Source organism: Oryza glaberrima, chromosome 9 (genome assembly GCF_000147395.1).
Source record: "Oryza glaberrima chromosome 9, OglaRS2, whole genome shotgun sequence".
Taxonomy (NCBI): domain Eukaryota; kingdom Viridiplantae; phylum Streptophyta; class Magnoliopsida; order Poales; family Poaceae; genus Oryza; species Oryza glaberrima.
In genome coordinates, this window is record NC_068334.1 from 14832324 (window position 1) to 14850022 (window position 17699).

Genomic DNA, 17699 nt, shown 5'->3' on the forward strand with positions numbered 1-17699 from the left:
TAGGGTCCACAAATCGGTGTGAGATGCGAGCGGGCCCAGATATCCGCGGGAATCGCCACGCCGACAGCCGACCATCTCCCCCACCGCTCTATCCACTCCCCTCATCCCCCTCGCCTCCCCTCCCCTCCCCTCCCCGCGCGCTCGTCTCGGAGCGCAGCCGCAGCCCGCCGGCGATCGAGAGATGATGCTGCTACGGCCGCGCTTCCTCTCCCCCTCCTCCCCCTCCCCCCGCCGCTCCCCTCCTCCCGACTCCTCCCGACTCCCCTCTTCCTCCTCCTCCGCCCCTCCCCCGCGCGCCCGCCGCCGCCGCCGCCGCGCCCCCTCATCGTCCCCGCCGCCGCAGCCGGACCTCCGCCGCCTCACCTCGCGCATCGTCGACCTCACCCGCCGCAGGCAGCTCCCCCAGATCATGGACGAGGTGGGCGCGGCCAGGCGGCGCGCGGTCGACCGCGGGGCCGGGGCCGGGGCCGGGCTCAACACCATCGTCATGAACGCCGTGCTCGAGGCATGCGTCCGCTGCGGCGACGTCGGCCTCGCGCTCAGCCTGTTCGACGAGATGCGCGGCCCCGGTGGGTGCGGCGTCGACGGCGTCTCCTACGGCATCCTGCTCAAGGTACATACATACATACATACATACATACATACATACATACATACATATAGATACATATATATATATATATACATATACATATGTACATATATATATATGTATGTATGTATGTATGTATGTATGTATGTATGTATGTATGTATGTATATATATACCCACCCCTTGTTCGTAGGCTCGTAGCGCGTCGCGTCTTATGACGGCTGGTGGTGGATAGGATCTGGGGGAACTAGGAGTTGGGACGAGGTGGAAGGGGCTAACGACATGAGTCCCGACCGATTTCCCCTGTGATGCTAAGATTATAACAACGGAATGCACATTGATAAGACAACGATGTTGGAGTACAAATGAATTGCCCGGCCTTTCCTTGTTGGCTTAAGCTTTTGGGTTGAACTGAGTGGCACACGCAATTCATTAAACAATGTGTATTATTTAATGTGTGATTGTGTAAAATAGAGGAATGTGTATTCTTTAATGTGTGACTGCTTACTTAATTGCTGTTTCTAGAATATAGATACCCCAAACTGCTCAATGAAGCTCCTTGGTTGTTTTCAGTGATCATATGCTGCTAATGAAAAACAAGTAGTTCTCACAAACAGAATATATGTTTTCTTTAACCAGTAGCTGTTCCTGTTTTGATAACTGTGGCAACACATTTTACACCAAAAAGCAGTTTAGAGAAGCAGGGCTATCTATGAGCAGTATTATATATTTTTTCCCTGAAATTCTCATCAACCTATTCATTTTGGCCCAAAACAGACTCTAGGTGCTTCTATGAGTTCTTGTGTGGTAATTAAATTCATCATATTCTATCAAAGAAAGTAAGAAGCAGCCAATCTGAGATAAAACAATATTGTTTCCATTAGAAATCAATGTTCCACCTCATAAAAGGAAAAGAAAATGTTCCAAATTGGTTAGGTTTCCTTTTAATATTTTTTTCTCTCAAGAATCAGTTGGAATTTTTATGGGTGAATATAAAGTTGTTCACCCCCCTTTACTTTTCCCAGTAACTTTATTTAAATGTCATTTCCATGTCAGATTGTCTGAGCCCTCAATGTGCCAATTCTTGATTAACAACTCCATTCTTATTGTTCTTTGCTCGAAGAGTCTATCCTTCAGAATTATCGCACCTATTAATGGATTGGGTAAATTGCTCTGGTGGTCCTTAAACTTGCGCAGTGCTCTAATCTCGGTCCCTAATGTTTGAAATTGTATATTTACATCCCTAGTCTTGCTAAATGTACCATTGGAGGTCGAAATTCAACACGACCGCATCCTGCAGCTGACGTGGCATGCCATGTGTAGCCACATTGTAAGGGAGTCCTTGTGCACATGGTCAATCTCGCAGAAAGCCCACTGCAATCCAAATCTTCTTCACAATTGTTCCTATTCACCAAATCACCCGTCTTCTCGAATGACCGCCCACCATTTCCCTCTGTTGCTGTTGCTAACATCCATGGCCCAGGGACCCACTTGCAGCGTGGCTACATGTGGCATGCCACGTTAGCTGGATGCAGGCATCATAAATTTGGACTTCTTGTGGTACATTTAATAAGATTAAGGATTTAAATTTGCAATTTCAAAGATTAGGGACCAGGATGAGCGCACCAAACAAATTTAAGGACAACCAGTACAGTTTACTCAAATGGATTAACTTAAATCTCAAAGTGTTCCCAATTCCTAGATAATATTTTGTAGAAGTTGTTTTACATCCATATTTTTATTCTGCTACATTTTCTATTTTTTGAAGGGTCTGGGGATAACGAGAAGGATAGATGACGCATTTGAGATACTGGAGTCAATTGAGAAAGATACCTCTATTGGGAGTCCCCGGCTCTCTCCTCATCTTATTTGTGGTTTTCTAAATGCCCTTATTGAAGCTGGTTGGCACAAGATTTACCTTTTTATCTTTCAGTGTATAATTGTTATTAGAATACTAGGATGCACAGGTATTCTGAATTATTTTTCTTCTTGAATGAAAAGCTAATTCATGAAACTCAACTCTGTATCAGAACAGTTATAGGTTCCAATCTAATTGGCTCACTTATTGGAATACAATACTAGCTGACACCCCGTGCGTTGCTGCGGGATGTTAGTGTGTATATACAGTTGTAAATTGCAATACATGGATATGAGAAATGACTAATTAACCCAGCAGCAGAAAAGGACGCATACAGGCTAGAAAGATTATGTGCTAATCTGAACTGTTAAGACACCATCCAAGGTTTCATATGTGATGATGTGGCCTCATGAGGTGGCTTCTATATAGAAATAAGTACACTAAGGGGTTCCAATTATATAGAATATATAGATTCGTGGTCTCTAAATCTATCTATGTATTTATAAACAAGTGATCAGTGTTATTGAACTAAGTCTTTCAATGGCTAGAAATGATTCCTTTGATCAGTTTTAGCAAATGATTGTCGTGGTTGTTAGTATAGACTTAGATTAGGTGCATGCGCATGGTGGTTAGGATGATACTCCCTCCATCCATAAAAGTTACACCTATTTCACATTTGAGTTTTTCCAAATAAGTTGTTCCTATTTGTAGTCTTTATGCATTCAAGACTTAAATGAAGAGATAAATTAAATGTTTTATTAGAACCCAAGGAGTCATCTAGATACTCATTGGTTGTATGCTTGCATTCACTCCTTGATTTTGTAACATCCAAGGTGATTTAATTTCTCCTTGGTCTTGGTGTCAAAAGTAATATGTGTAACTTTTGTGGATGGAGGGAGTATTATAGTTTTGTCACAACTGTTTGTTCTAGCCACAATATTCTACTGATAGCTCTATGGCCTATTCCTCTATCAATATTTTTCTTACACAACTTAGCTAGCTGTTTACTGATGAGATTGAACTTCGATCTATATAGGAGATATGCGGCGTGCCAATGCTCTTGTTGCCCGTTTTCGCCAAGTCCTTTATGAAGGCCACTCCGTCTTACTATACAACTTGCTGATGAAGGTGTCTCTGTTTATTCTTCCCCTAACTATTAATATAGATGTTTTATTTAATCACTGCCGTAATCACTCAAATTTCCAAACTGAATGTGCTATAGGGATACATAAAAAGCAACTTCCCTCTTGGAGCTTTGACTGTGAAAGATGAGATATTACGTCAAGGTTTAAAGCCTGATAGATTGACCTACAACACCATAATTTCTGCCTGTGTAAAATCAGCAGAAATTGATATGGCTATCCGATTTCTGGAAGATATGAAGGTGTCACACAAGTGTTGGAAAGGCCAGTTTTAGCCACAAAAATGTTTTGCATCTGCGCAAAATAGCCTGTATAATGAAAATGAGTTGCTTACATTACAATGCAGGAAGAAGCTAAAAGGGATAATAATCCTGAACTCCTTCCAGATGCTGTTACCTACACAACATTACTTAAGGTATGACGCCTGCCAGCTTATATTACCTGTGGACAGCAGTAGCTCTGTACATGTCTTAGCAAAAAATAATAGTTAAAAGTTTACAGTAAAATCTTCTTTATTGGTTACTTTGTCAGACAGTGATATTGAATTCGCTGGTAAACTACTTCTATTAGAATGTTTTGTTAAATATTATATTGCTTTTTAAAGAGTTTTTGAGGTATTTAATATTGAAAAACATGTTTGACAGGAAAGATGTCTTGTGACCTTTTATTTATTGTGTATAGGCTTGTTTGGTTTCAAAATGTATCGCTATCTTTTTTTTATTTAATAGTTTGTAACGGTACAAGTTATTGAAGCATTTTGCAGGGTTTAGGAAATAGCCAAGACCTTTATTCAGTTTTGAAGATTGTGGTGGAGATGAAATCTGCACCTATTTCTATTGACCGGACGGCATACACAGCAATGGTAGATGCCTTGCTAGCCTGTGGGTCTATTAACGGTAAGATATTAACATTTTATATTGGGTAGTTTGCTATTTAACACTGCAGAGTTTTCTAGTTGTGATCATAATATTGTTAACTAAAGAGTGGCCTAGGCCCCACTTTCTGTCTTCATTTTTGTTATAATTTCTAACTGAATCTTTGCAATGCAGCCCATTAGGGGCCATGTAGGAGCAGGCAAGCAGCAGGCAAACCTTTCTTTTGCCAGCGGCATTGCGCATGAACCGTAACCATGTGGTTACTATTCACGCATGGCTACTGTTCATGAGGTTGTTCGGAATTGGGTCTGTATGGCTATTCTTTAACAAGCAAATAAGCAATTATCTCCCTCTTCTCCCCTGCCCTTGTGCTACTACCACCATGGCACCATCAGGACACTTGGGTCCAGGGATATCTCAACTAGGTCTGAGGGCCTTTTATCTCAATCTATGCTCTTTAGGCTACAGACTTAGTTTATCATCTTTATGTGCTTATGTTGTTCAACTATGGCCTTCAAATTGGAATGTGTAATCTTGTATGTTGTGAAATATAGTACTGCCAATAACTGAAATGTGCTCTAATATGGTGTTTAATTTTTGGTGGTGGTGCTATTGTAGGGGCTCTTTGCATTTTTGGTGAGATAATAAAGCAGGCTGGCAACAACAAAGACTTGAGACCCAAACCTCATCTTTATCTTTCAATTATGAGAGCTTTTGCTACCATAGGTGATTTAGATATGGTCAAGAGACTGAACAAACGCATGTGGCCAGATTCAGTTGGATCAATTAGCCGTTCGGCAAAAGAAGAGGCAGATGAACTACTAATGGAAGCTGCCCTCAATAATAATCAGGTAGACATGAAATTTATTTATTTGATAATATGATTCGGATTATTAACCATGAAATACTTTGGTCATCTTACTCCTAACTTCACTAAATTTTGACTAGGATGGGTAAATAGCATCATCTTCTGTTTTGAGGTGCATACTAGGTAGGAAAACAGTAGTGCCTTTTGTGTAAATTTAGTCTAAACTATTGACACCCCTGTCAAGGATGTGAAAATGCTAAAATGTATTTAGTATTAAAGGGATCAAGGAACAATTTTCATCCAATAAACCAACTTATTCCAACATGCACCCTTTTCAATGTCTTTGATTTTTTTTAGCAAGAACAGAAAACTTGATTTTCTTTTCTTGTGATTTCAAAGGTCCATGATGTTTCATTATTTGACTACAAGTATATTCTTCCCATTTTTCATATTATAATAGATGGGTATGCATTGTGATTTGTGGAAAACATATGTGGAACCCGGGGAGCTGGTGTTTTCATCAACGAAAACACAATAAAGTCATAAAGTTTATGAACCTTCCAAATCCTCTCTTACTATAAAGTTAGAGGTCACTAATTCCTAAAGCTTAACATGCAAAGATGTCACATTATTATCCACGAACAATTATTACAATTAAGCATCATGCAAGCATGCTATATTATCTATAATTAATAATTTATTAAATTTTAGAGATTTAAAATGTAAGCATGTTAAATCATTCCACATAATTCACATAAATTTCAATATATCTCTCTATCAATTTTAATATCCTATATACCTATATAGTTTTTTTTTATGAAATATATACCTATATAGTTCATCATCACTTAGTTCATATTATTTTTCTTTTATCTCATTAAGTCATATCACATCAATTGTTTTTAGCCCTTAGATGATTAATCTATGGTTTAAATTACCTTTGTTCTTTTCTTCTCTCATTAAGCCATATCATCTCAATGTTTTAGCCCTTAGATGTATGGTCTAAATTATCTTCTTTCTTTTGTTCTCTCATAAAGTCACATCATCGTACTTTTACATTTGAATCATCATTCTACATACTATTTAAATTTAAATTACATCAACTTATGTAAACTTATGTTTATGTAAGCTTATATTGTTTAATCTATCTTACACATTATACTTATTATTATCATAGTAAACTCCCGCAGCAATGCGCGGGGTTTCACCTAGTTTAATATATGTCCCTGTTGTGAATAATGAAAGAAAACAAACAATACTTTAATATGAGCTGTGCATGACTGACTTGTTGCCCTTTTATGTTGTTTATATAACGGATGAATTTACATTGAAATTTTTTCATGATTACATAAATTTATGTGCATTATTTCTATGAAATTTTAGGTATTTTACTATTTTGGAACAGTAAAATGTACATTATGCTGGTTTCACAAAATGGCTCCCCTGAGCTCAAAATTTTTTTTCCAATTATATTTTATTGCTTAATTGAATATTTATATGAGCTTAGTGTTATGTGTTCACAATATCTTGAGAAAGCAGAATTATTTTAAAATAAGGTCTGCTTTAAATGCTAAACTGCCACTTAGCCTATATATTAGTACCAAATATAACACAGCAGTGCAATGTTCATGAGTTTGCTTCTCTGTCTAGGATTTCTGTTATTCTTTTTTTCCTTGGATGTGTTTGCTTTTCTTTGTTAAATAGACTTCAAATTTTCATGATTCTACCACTAAAAGACTCTTTTTTCCCCCAGATTGACATGGCTAGAGGACTTCTAAGAAGAATACTGAATGAGAAGGAATGTTTCTCTTGGACAAGTAGAGTAGGCATGGTATTCTTCTTTCGATTGTGTTCTTAAATAGTATTTCACTTCATTGATTATAAAGGTTAGCTACATCATGGACATGGAACAATTATCTTGAAATCCTAACTTCTTATGTGAACCTACATGCTCTTGGCATGTTTTGATCTTACAATGCAAAACTGAACGCTTCCAGTCTGGCTGCGCCCGCCCTATTATATATTTCTGAACACATTATGTATGTTTGAATAATTTGTTCTTGAATATAATTTCATTTACCTAGAATTTTTATATTTTAAGATTCATTAGTATTACACGGGTGAACTACATAATTCTTGTCAGCATAGTCTCTGATGTTTCTGAACTCACTATTGTGCATTATTGTAGCCATACGACAAATACTGCAAATTTTCTGAAGAGTATAATTGGTTTCAGCAAACTGTACCTTAAGGCTTCCCAAGTGGTGTGAAATTGCATATTTAGTTTATAAGATATTCATAATATTATGTAGAAAAAAAAAGTTTCAAGCCTGTGCAATCTTGTTATGGCCTATTTTTAAGTGAACTATCCTGTCAATGTCTTATGAAAATCTATTTGGTTGTAACACTAAAAAAATAGGAAGACCTGTGAACTATATCTTTTCTTTTCCTGATGCCTAAAAGTTGAATATTTTCATGTTGTTCTGAATGGGTGAAACTGCGGGTTTAGTTTGAAGTTGGGACCTGGTTCCAGAAGCATGTAGAAAATAACCAAATGTTCATTGCAAAATAAAGTCAAACGTTCTTTTCTGTTCTGACAGTTCTATTAAGGCCTGGTTTAGTTCCCAAATTTTTTTCCCAAAAACGTCACATCGAATCTTTGGACACATGCATGGAGCATTAAATATAGATAAAAACAAAAACTAATTGTACAATTTGCATGGAAATCGCGAGATGAATCTTTTGAGCCTAATTAGTCCATGATTAGCCATAAGTGCTACAATAACCCACATGTGCTAATGATGGTTTAATTAGGCTCAAAAGATCCATCTCGCGGTTTCCAGGCGAGTTATGAAATTAGTTTTTACATTCGTGTCCGAAAACCCCTTCCGACATCCGGTCAAACATCCGGTATGACACCTAAAAATTTTCTTTTCGCGAACTAAGCACACCCTAATGTAATGTGTAAAGCACCACCCCTTTTTAAGTTTATTTTATTCTGTTTGTACCAGGTGGCAGTTAAAGTTGAAACCCTGTCTGGATTCACCAACTCTCTTCTTAGACCTCATGTTTTTCCACAGGTTGGTGCCTGCTGTGTTCATATTTTTCTACCCCTTTCTCCACTGCACTCTGCTTGCCATATCTGAAGTTTGTCTATTGGCATCACAGATTGTCTTGAATGATCCTGTTGAGAAGTATATGATTCCATTTCAAGAAACCCAGCCATTGCATGCTGACTTAATCTTGGAGGAGGTTGTCATGCGATTCTTCAAGGATCCTGTAGTTCCTATTGTTGATGACTGGGGAAGCTGCGTGGGTATTGTTCACCGACAGGATTGTACCAAGGTACGTTATCTCCTTTAGTTGGTACCAGCAATAATAGCGTTGATCCTTGCACGAAAGCTAGTGGAATGGTTAGCACTTGTTTTAGCGGCAGGGACCAGTCACCAGTGTTAGGATAAAAAAAATCAACCACCTTAGCTTCTCTTCCAAACAGTTCAAGTTTGGTCAAGGATTATATTACAAGGAGGAAACCAATAACAAATTTTGGTCGTTTTTCATTTTCATTCAAGGGCGTATATATTTCCTTCCAGTATTAACCTTAATAAACTCAACTGATTTTGGTCTTTACTAAAAACAATGCTTGCCCATGATGAAATGAACCATAGGTTTGCTTTTACCCTTTTAAACTCAATCGGCAGTCTATCTAGTGCTAGAAGCATGACTGGGTGTGAGAGGCTACCACACTTATTTGCTTGTGGTATTAGCCTTAACAATAATTGATTTGGGACTTCACTAAAAATTGGCTCGTCCATGATGAACTATAGGTTTGCCCTTATCCTTTATTCATTGGCAGTCTATCTAGTACTAGAAGCACGATTGGCTGCAAGAGGATGCGATATTAGCCTTAACAAACTCAACTGATTTGGGAGTTTGCTAAAATTCGGCTTGTCCATGATGAACCATAGGTTTGCTCTTATCGTTTAAAATTCATCGGCAGTCTTATCTCTAGTGCTAGAAGCATGATTGGTTGCAAGAGGATGCCACACCTCTATCAAACTTTGTACAATGATATAATGTTTCTTAACAGCTTCCGTTTCAGTGCCGGCATAATTGTCGGTATTATAGTATTCTCTTGTCGCTCTAAAATCCTTTAAATCTGCTCTCAGATCGATGCGCCTCTTCTATCGATGTCGAGAGGACCACCGCTATGTGTTCCTACGTCCACCTCTGTCGAGCATGTCATAGATCTCCTCCTCAGAGAAAAATCTGAAATGGTGGTCGTGGTGAAAAGAGGCAACATGTACGAAGGCAGTTACGCATCCAGCTCGCGCCCGTTGGGAGTTTTCTCCCTCGCAATCTTGTGGAAGTTCACCGCTGACGTGACAGACATCGATGGCATGGACGCAGCGCACCAGCTCCAGCAGGATGTGGAAGCCAGCAATTGTGGCTGAGTGCATTGCTAGTTTTTTCTGTGACTCCACATCTGTGATTGGCTGGGTGAAAAGTCTTGGGCTAATGAATGGCTTTGCTCGAAGCGCAGTGAATTGGTTTTGCTCTGCCCATATGTGTCCATTGGGCCATAGCATAAGCGTTGTCATCGACGAACTGTAGTGATTCTGACCCCATTGACAGATGTAATTTGATGTATACACATCAAAGTGGGCTACTACGTGTGTTGGGATTGTGGATTGTGAGCCAATGGCACAGCTAGTTTGGGAACCAAGATGCCGGCCAAGTGGCCATGGTCCTATCTTGTTCTGCTCGCATCCCGGGGTAGTCCATGTCTCCCAACCAATGGGGGAAGACCTCACCTGCCACCCCTTCGTCCTTCTCCGGGGGACCAAAACCTTTTGCAACTGTGGGCGAAAACCGGCTCCAGAAGTCCCAGAGGTGACTGGTCTCTGCGACTACTGTATGTTGAAATGCTTTTTTCGACGGATGCAGCTGCATTTGTAATAACACCCCATCTTTATTCGGTCGGTACTGTTCCCGCAGAACTGAATAAAAAAGCCTGTTACTAGCAGGGTTTACATTACCGTCGGTAGTCAGTAGCCGCGCGGTTACTGGCCTTATCGTGGGGATACGGTAATAAAAAACCACGGTTACCTCTTTAAATTCATATAATTAAAGAAAAACAATTTGAATTTTTGATAAATTTTACACGGTTTCGTACGGTTTTCATGGTTACCACGCGGTAACCGTGTTTACCTCTGGGGCGCGGTAACCCTAGCCCCGACGGTTTGGGAAACCCTTACTACCCCGGTTTTGCACGAATGCCGAGGCTAGCTGGATGGCTGAGCTGAGAGACCATCTCAGAGACGCGGTTCATTCCAAACCACACCCACACCTCAGTCAGTCGTCCTGCCATGATGCCCGAGGCCGTACGTGCGTGCGTGACCACAGCTATGGCAGCTGCTGCTGCTACGGCCGCCGGCCACGACGACGACCACGCACGCCGCCGGGGACCACGACGGTGCGCCCCCCAACGCCCCGGTTTGATGCAGCGATTTTATTGCATGGGAGATTGGGAGAGCATATGCATGACTGCTGCCGGCCTGAATCGATATGCATGTGCAGGCGTTTGCAAATTTCGCATCATCCGTGTGTCTTTTTCGTCGATGGAACATAGATATAGCACATAGTACCGGCCGCGATGGCAGCTAAAGCTAAAGAGCCTTTTATGTGTGTTGGTCCGTGCCAACCATATTTGGATATTTTCGATTCAGCGTAGATTTTGAGCGTGTCGCTGGAGCCTGCCTGCAGTAGTTACATATATAGCTTGATCAAGGTGCACGGCCAGCTGCAATGCATATGGTATACATCATGTTGATTCATGGGAAATTTGGACCGGAAGCGCCAATATTACAGGACGGGCTTATGGTGGATGGGGATATCTTGTATGTGCCTAGTACTAATATGTACCATACGCTCATATATTCACGGGAAGTTCGGAGCTGAAACCTATATATTACAATACGGGCTTCTGGTGGGTAGGGGTGGACAGAATAAGACCGAACTGAAGAACCGAACCGAAAAGATCGAGGCGGAGAAATTCGGTCTCAACTAGTGAAAGACCGAAATTTGTTCGGTCAATTCGGTCAGCGGCTACAGTTAACCGAATTGGGCCCAATAAATCTAGTTAGCCCAATAAGCCCACTAACTTGGTAGAAACCCTAGAGGCAGAGAGGTACCCTCCGGCTCTGCATCCATCCAAACCATTCCCATCCTCCTCAATTCACGCCGTCTTCTCATCTCCTTCGCGCTCGCCTGACCGCATCGGCGTGTGCCGCCTCCCGCCTTTGCTTCCATCTCGGCATGTGCCGCCTCCCGCCCCCGCCTTCCCCTCCATCGTCGTGTGCCGCCTCCAACCAGCCCGCCTGCCTCCGCATCCATCGCTGTGCGCTGCCTCCAGCCAACCCGCCTCCGCCTCCATCGCTGTGCACCGCCTCCAGGCCAACCGCACCCCGGAGGCGGAAGTGGCTGTGCGCCAGTCGCTGTCTTACTGGAGACCTCGGTGGTGGAAGAGGCCGGCCATGAGCAAAGTGATAGGAGCGACGGTGCAGGAGGCCAAGAAGAGCGACGGCAGGGGACGATGGGATGGATGGGATCTGATCCCTGGAGCTTCTTGTGGTGTGGTAATTGGAGGAGATCATCGGATCAATGGATTCAAGTCATGGCAGATTGGCAGTATCGATTTACTTCTTTTCTTTTCTAAATCGTGCTCGATTTGCTAGTGACCAATTTGTAGTGTGTCATCTGCGGCCTAATTGCTTGATTCATCGATCTTGTACTGATTATTTGATTTGTTTTTTTTCTGTTCAAACTTTTGTTACAGTTAATTCGGTCTATGACCGAGACCGAACTGAACTAACCAAAGACCGAATTGCTCAGTCTTGAGATTCTGAAGACTGAATTTTTAAAAAGACCAAGAAACCGAACCGAATTTCTAGGTTAGACCGAATGCTCACCCCTGCTGGTGGGTTGGTGGGTATATATGAAATGTCTCATATATGCCGAATGTAAGATGAATCGGTATATGTGTGACTGTTCGTCACGTATTTGATATTCTGTACTAGTGGTAAAGCTATTGATCGAGTCAATCGCTTTTGCTTGCTAATAACTACTCTCTCTGTCTCATAAAAAAACCAGCCTAGTATTGGATGTGATACATCCTAGTACTATGAATCTGGATATACATTTATTTAGATTTGTTGTACTGGAATGTGTCACATCCAGTGCTAGATTCGTTTTTCGTGGGACGGAGGGATTACACAGCATTATATTGTTTACTGAATGATACCTTACCTACTAGCAATAGAGACGCGTGTGTGGAATAGTAGCACAAGTGAAACCATCATTTGGACCATCAAGGAACGTGCGGCCGGTCTCTCACCGAAGCAGCAATTAATATAACCCGGCCGGCAACCTTTGATCGATGATGATCGAGTGTCGACTTATAATTCGGCCAATTGATCGTTACATTTCAGTGAACCAGTTGACCTGACAGTACATATGCTGCGTCATCTCGTCATCGATCGATCTCGCTGCTAACAGCACATGGCACATCAAGCTCTTGGCTCTATCAATCACAGCGAACCGCAATATATAATAGGGATATTATTCTTGACTGCCTGCCTTGTGCCGTGCAAGGTTTACAGGGCAATGATATATAGTATCATGGAACATTTGCTTTGCAGGGAAGTCATAACAGCCGTGTTTTCTCTATTATTGCTGCTAGTGATCGATCTGGCTAGTCCTCCCTCCATATTTTGATGTATGACACCGTTGACTTTTTAACAAACGTTTGACCTTTCGTTTTATTCAAAAAATTTATGTAATTATCATTCCTTTATTTTATTGTGACTTGATTTATCATCAAATGTTCTTTAAGCATGACATAAGTTTTTTTGTATTTGTATAAATAATTTGAATAAGACGAATGGTCAAACGTTGGTTAAAAAATCAACGGCGTTATACATTAAAATACGGAGGGAGTATTTAGCAGTATGGAGTGTACAGTTTACTCACCCGTACTAGAAGATAGCATCGATGTGTACAACACGCAGAAGAGTCGTGCAGAAGATATATCCTACATGCAGAAGAGTAGCTAGCTAGTGTACCAAACTGAACCAAATTAGAATGGATGATCGACCAATTAATATATTCTCGCCTACCGTTCACAACATCCACCTACATATGTCATACTAGTCTATTATTTAACTTCGCACTATCTGGTGCGAGTCGTTAAAAAAAGTCTATTGATTTCACTATTATTAGAACTTTAGAGCACAAACATGATTAATGCACAAGGATATATATATTCAGACATGTAACATATGATCCCTCCATTCTATAATGTATTAATTTTAGTTTTGTTATAAGTTACTTTTGAATAAGTTTATAAAAAAAATACACCAACATCAAATTAGTATCATCAAAATCCACCATGAAATTAATTATCTTGGTAGTGTATTTATTTGTTGATGTAGATGCTAATTGATTTTCTATATATAAACTTGATCAAAGTTAAAAAACTTGGACTTATGACGATAAAACTAAAACATTTTACAATCTGAAACGGAGGGAGTATCTCATAGAGAATAACATCTGAGAAGCCATATTGTAGATGATTTATAAAAACTAATAATACTACTTCCTCCATCCACAAATACCAAAACATTTTTGGGTTGTTTAGCAAAGACTAAGATTGAGGAGAAAAGACTTGGATGCCTCTAATGTAACAAGGTATGGATGGGGTAGGAGGGTGATTGGGGCGGATCTAGCATGGGGGCGGCAGGATCTCGAGCCTCCACTACTGGCACGAGTACTATAGGAGCCCCCACAAAGCCCCGTTAAAATTTTTGCTATATGTACATGGGAAGGGGCTGTAACTTTATCTAGATTCACCACTAGTGACTAAGGAAGATGTGGAGAAATTTAAATTAGTAATTGATGGGACATGTAGTACTCTGAAATGCTTATATATGTGAACACGTTTTAGATCTTTAGAATGTTTATATGTATTCGTGGACAGGTACTTCTATGTATGTGAATTAAGTAATTGCTGGACTTCATCATCATTTCTGCCTATTTGTTAGTTTGGTCCCAAATGTATCACATACCCATATATACATACATGCATGCACGGGGGTTTGTTAATTATATTGATCATCACTAGAAATTAAACTATTCTTGAATTTATTTATGACTATATATATATATCTGTTGCGTCGCAGTGGAACACAAGCTGCTGGTAGATCGAGCAATGCGCATATATACATGCAGGTCATGTGCTGCACTATCGATCAAATCGCTGCAGGCCACCTTAATTCCACGATCAGTAAGCACAGCAAGATGGTCAAATTAAGTGCGCATTCTCCATAAACAAACGAACAACCCAACCCCATAATTGATATGGAACCCTATACTAGCTTCTAAGGCCTTCGTTTTTGGATTAGATCTACCGGCTACCATGCTGGCTAGTGCAACTTAATTCCTTTTCCACTAATCAGTGTATAAAGGCTTATATGAGATTTATAATTATATATAGTGTTTTAAACCATCCTCATGATGCCATTATAGACATTTTCTGTACAAACCCATCTATAATGAGGTTTCATCCTTAATTAAGATATTCAAAACGTCATATCTAAGGAAAACAAATAAACATTTTTCAAAAAAAAATTCTACTAGTATTATAGAAAGAACATTCTCTAATATTATTGTCCATTGGATCTAAACCGAGCTGTATAGATTATACTCATACTCCGTGTTTTAATAATATAAAATTCCATTGTATTAAAAAAGTAAAATATAATCAACCCTACTCCACCTCCTCCCCTAAACCTAACCCAAACACCTACTCAAGTCACTGCATGTCTTCTCCTCTCTATGCGGCACGCCTTCTCTTCCTCCTCCATGAGTTAAGACCCCTCCATCTCATTCCTCCTCTTGATTTGAGTGGGCCCCTCTCCTCCCAACATGAGCCTGGTTCCACTATCTCCTTATCGTCTTTCTTCCTCCTTGCTTGCTACCACCAGATCTAGACGTTTTGGGCAATGACAAACTGGGTTCGCTAGACGTGAGGTGGCAACAACAAGGATGGAACCCATGCCGGTGGCAGTGGTGGTGGTGGCAACTACTAGCACAACAGTGGTATTACAAACGGTTTGAGAAGTCCATCGAAAATATTGGTTTCAAACTATCCATATAGAAGGGTTAGTGTGGTTGTGTTTCGTCATTCATGGAAAATGTTTATACTACAGATATTTAAACTTGGAGGTCTATTTAAATGAATCTACATCTTAGAATTAATAGTATAGTACTAAAGTACCAATACTTGCGCCTACCAGCTAGCTAATTAGTGCACCTTGACAAGGATGTGTCATATACCCACTCCCAAAAGATTTGACGTCGTAATCAAAACAATTTACTTATTGCTTTTTAAAGACCTAGTATCTCGACTTCAATCCATGTTCACGCATCCAAATTAATGTCCAATGTTCTCGAAATGTTTAGGCTATGCTAATTGGTAGCTCACTAACAATATGCGTGGTACTACAGTCTTGAGTAGTTGGTATGTGTAGTTATAAACTACTGAAGGGAACTCATGTGTCATCGTGGGCATATAATTTAACCTTGTTGGGTAGAATCATACATAAATGTATTCCCACCACTCCATTAGCCGAGAGGTGTTTTTCTAGTTTAAACGAGTAATCAATTAGGTATAATTTTATCAATGAGGATGCGAAGATAAATCCTTATTAGGCTTGGACACTTGCACGATAAGGACTATATTATATATAATCTAATGAAACAAGTTCGGTTATATATTCGACAATTGTGGCAATAAGAAATTCCATTTGGCTTGTGTGAGCACATGCACATGTGTGGTGGTGCGTATTGTTACCAAATTACTCATAATAGCACATGCGCAGTGTTGATCTTGACTCACGATTGCTTATGAATTGTTTGGAACATGGCACATAGACTTTCAATGTTTGATGATACCTATATACCACAAAAAGTGTGGGGTAAAATTTTTTAAGGACATAAATAAAATCGAGAATCACATGTTCATTTGTAAATTGATCTAAAGGGAAAACATGAAATAATAAAAATAATTCCATATAACATTGAAATAAGAAATCCAAGATCTTTCATGGTGGTTAACAGTTATCTTGTTAGATCTTAATCATCTTAAATTTACATTGCAGTCACATCTACAATGCAATCACAACATTATGACCTATTGTTAGCGGTTACAAAGAAAAACAAGATCAATCAATATAAACTCACTTTCCCATGATATACAATAAGGTAGTCACATTTCAGGTATCCACATGCAAGTGGCAAACACGGATTTGCACCAAAGATGATTTAGTTCAAGTGAAACCATTGAATGTGGAGTTTTTAGCAAATAATAAATGTATGGAATTTTGACATTTTCACCTTTAAATATGTCTAATGTATGGTAATTAAATATATATCTCAATGTTTATTCATAAATACTGCCTCAATTGATACATAATAAATTATCTTGGATGGACTTAAAATGTTTCTCTACATTTCTGTTTTGAGTTAGATATGCTTTGAACATACCATATCGTTTATGAAACTTAACAATATGTTACATATTGTGGGAAATGAATTCTTGATTTACTAAAAACACTTTGCATTTAAACTCAAATTCATTAGGGACAACAAACTTATTTATATTATATTTATAAGTACTAAATTAACACAAACTTTTTTACAATTTTATAAAGAAGTACTACTATTGCAATAGTTATTCTGATTGGCACAAAATTTCACTTCAATTAATGAAATACATTAGGATCATATTGAACTACAATTTCCTTGTAAATTCATGTATTTAAAATATTCTTACAATAATCTTCTGTGTGCATGTAAACATATATTAATTGGGAGAGCTAAAACATTGATCTATAGTCTCATTATGATATATATAAAAAGTATTACTTTATCTCATCACTTTCATTTGTTTATATGATATGGTCTTCTAAACACAATTTTGACCACTGGTTTCTGTTTTAAAATATTTATGATATTCACTATATTTATGATATTATGGAAGTTAATATTTTCATTATGAATTGATACATATTTATATGCCAGTCTAAATATTTAAGCAAATTTTGATATTTAAAGTCCAAAATGATAAATGGATATCCATATCAAATAAAAGTATTCATGACTAGAGTGAGTGATTGCAATTAGATATTGAATACATTACATGGACATTCAAAACAAATTAAATAAGAATGTTGAAATTATTACAACACATCTTCCTTTGTTTATTTCAATGTCTATAATTAAACAATCTTTGTTTAATTTGTTATTTGCTATTTCCAATGATGTTCACATAAATTTATTGGAAAGAAGAGGTATATGCAACCAAA

The 17699-nt window shown here is 39.1% G+C and overlaps 1 protein-coding gene across 1 annotated transcript; it reads left to right on the forward strand.

The window, feature by feature from the left end:
- The first annotated feature begins 119 nt into the window (after window positions 1-119).
- On the forward strand, window positions 120-10000 carry LOC127784475 (pentatricopeptide repeat-containing protein At5g10690). The gene is made up of 11 exons (XM_052311790.1): window positions 120-613; window positions 2360-2492; window positions 3486-3577; window positions 3672-3833; window positions 3938-4006; window positions 4355-4487; window positions 5085-5317; window positions 7028-7105; window positions 8286-8354; window positions 8443-8619; window positions 9444-10000. Exons 1-11 carry the CDS (start codon window positions 182-184, stop codon window positions 9726-9728), a joined length of 1863 nt encoding a protein of 620 aa, XP_052167750.1. The 5' UTR covers window positions 120-181; the 3' UTR covers window positions 9729-10000.
- Window positions 10001-17699: the final 7699 nt, after the last annotated feature.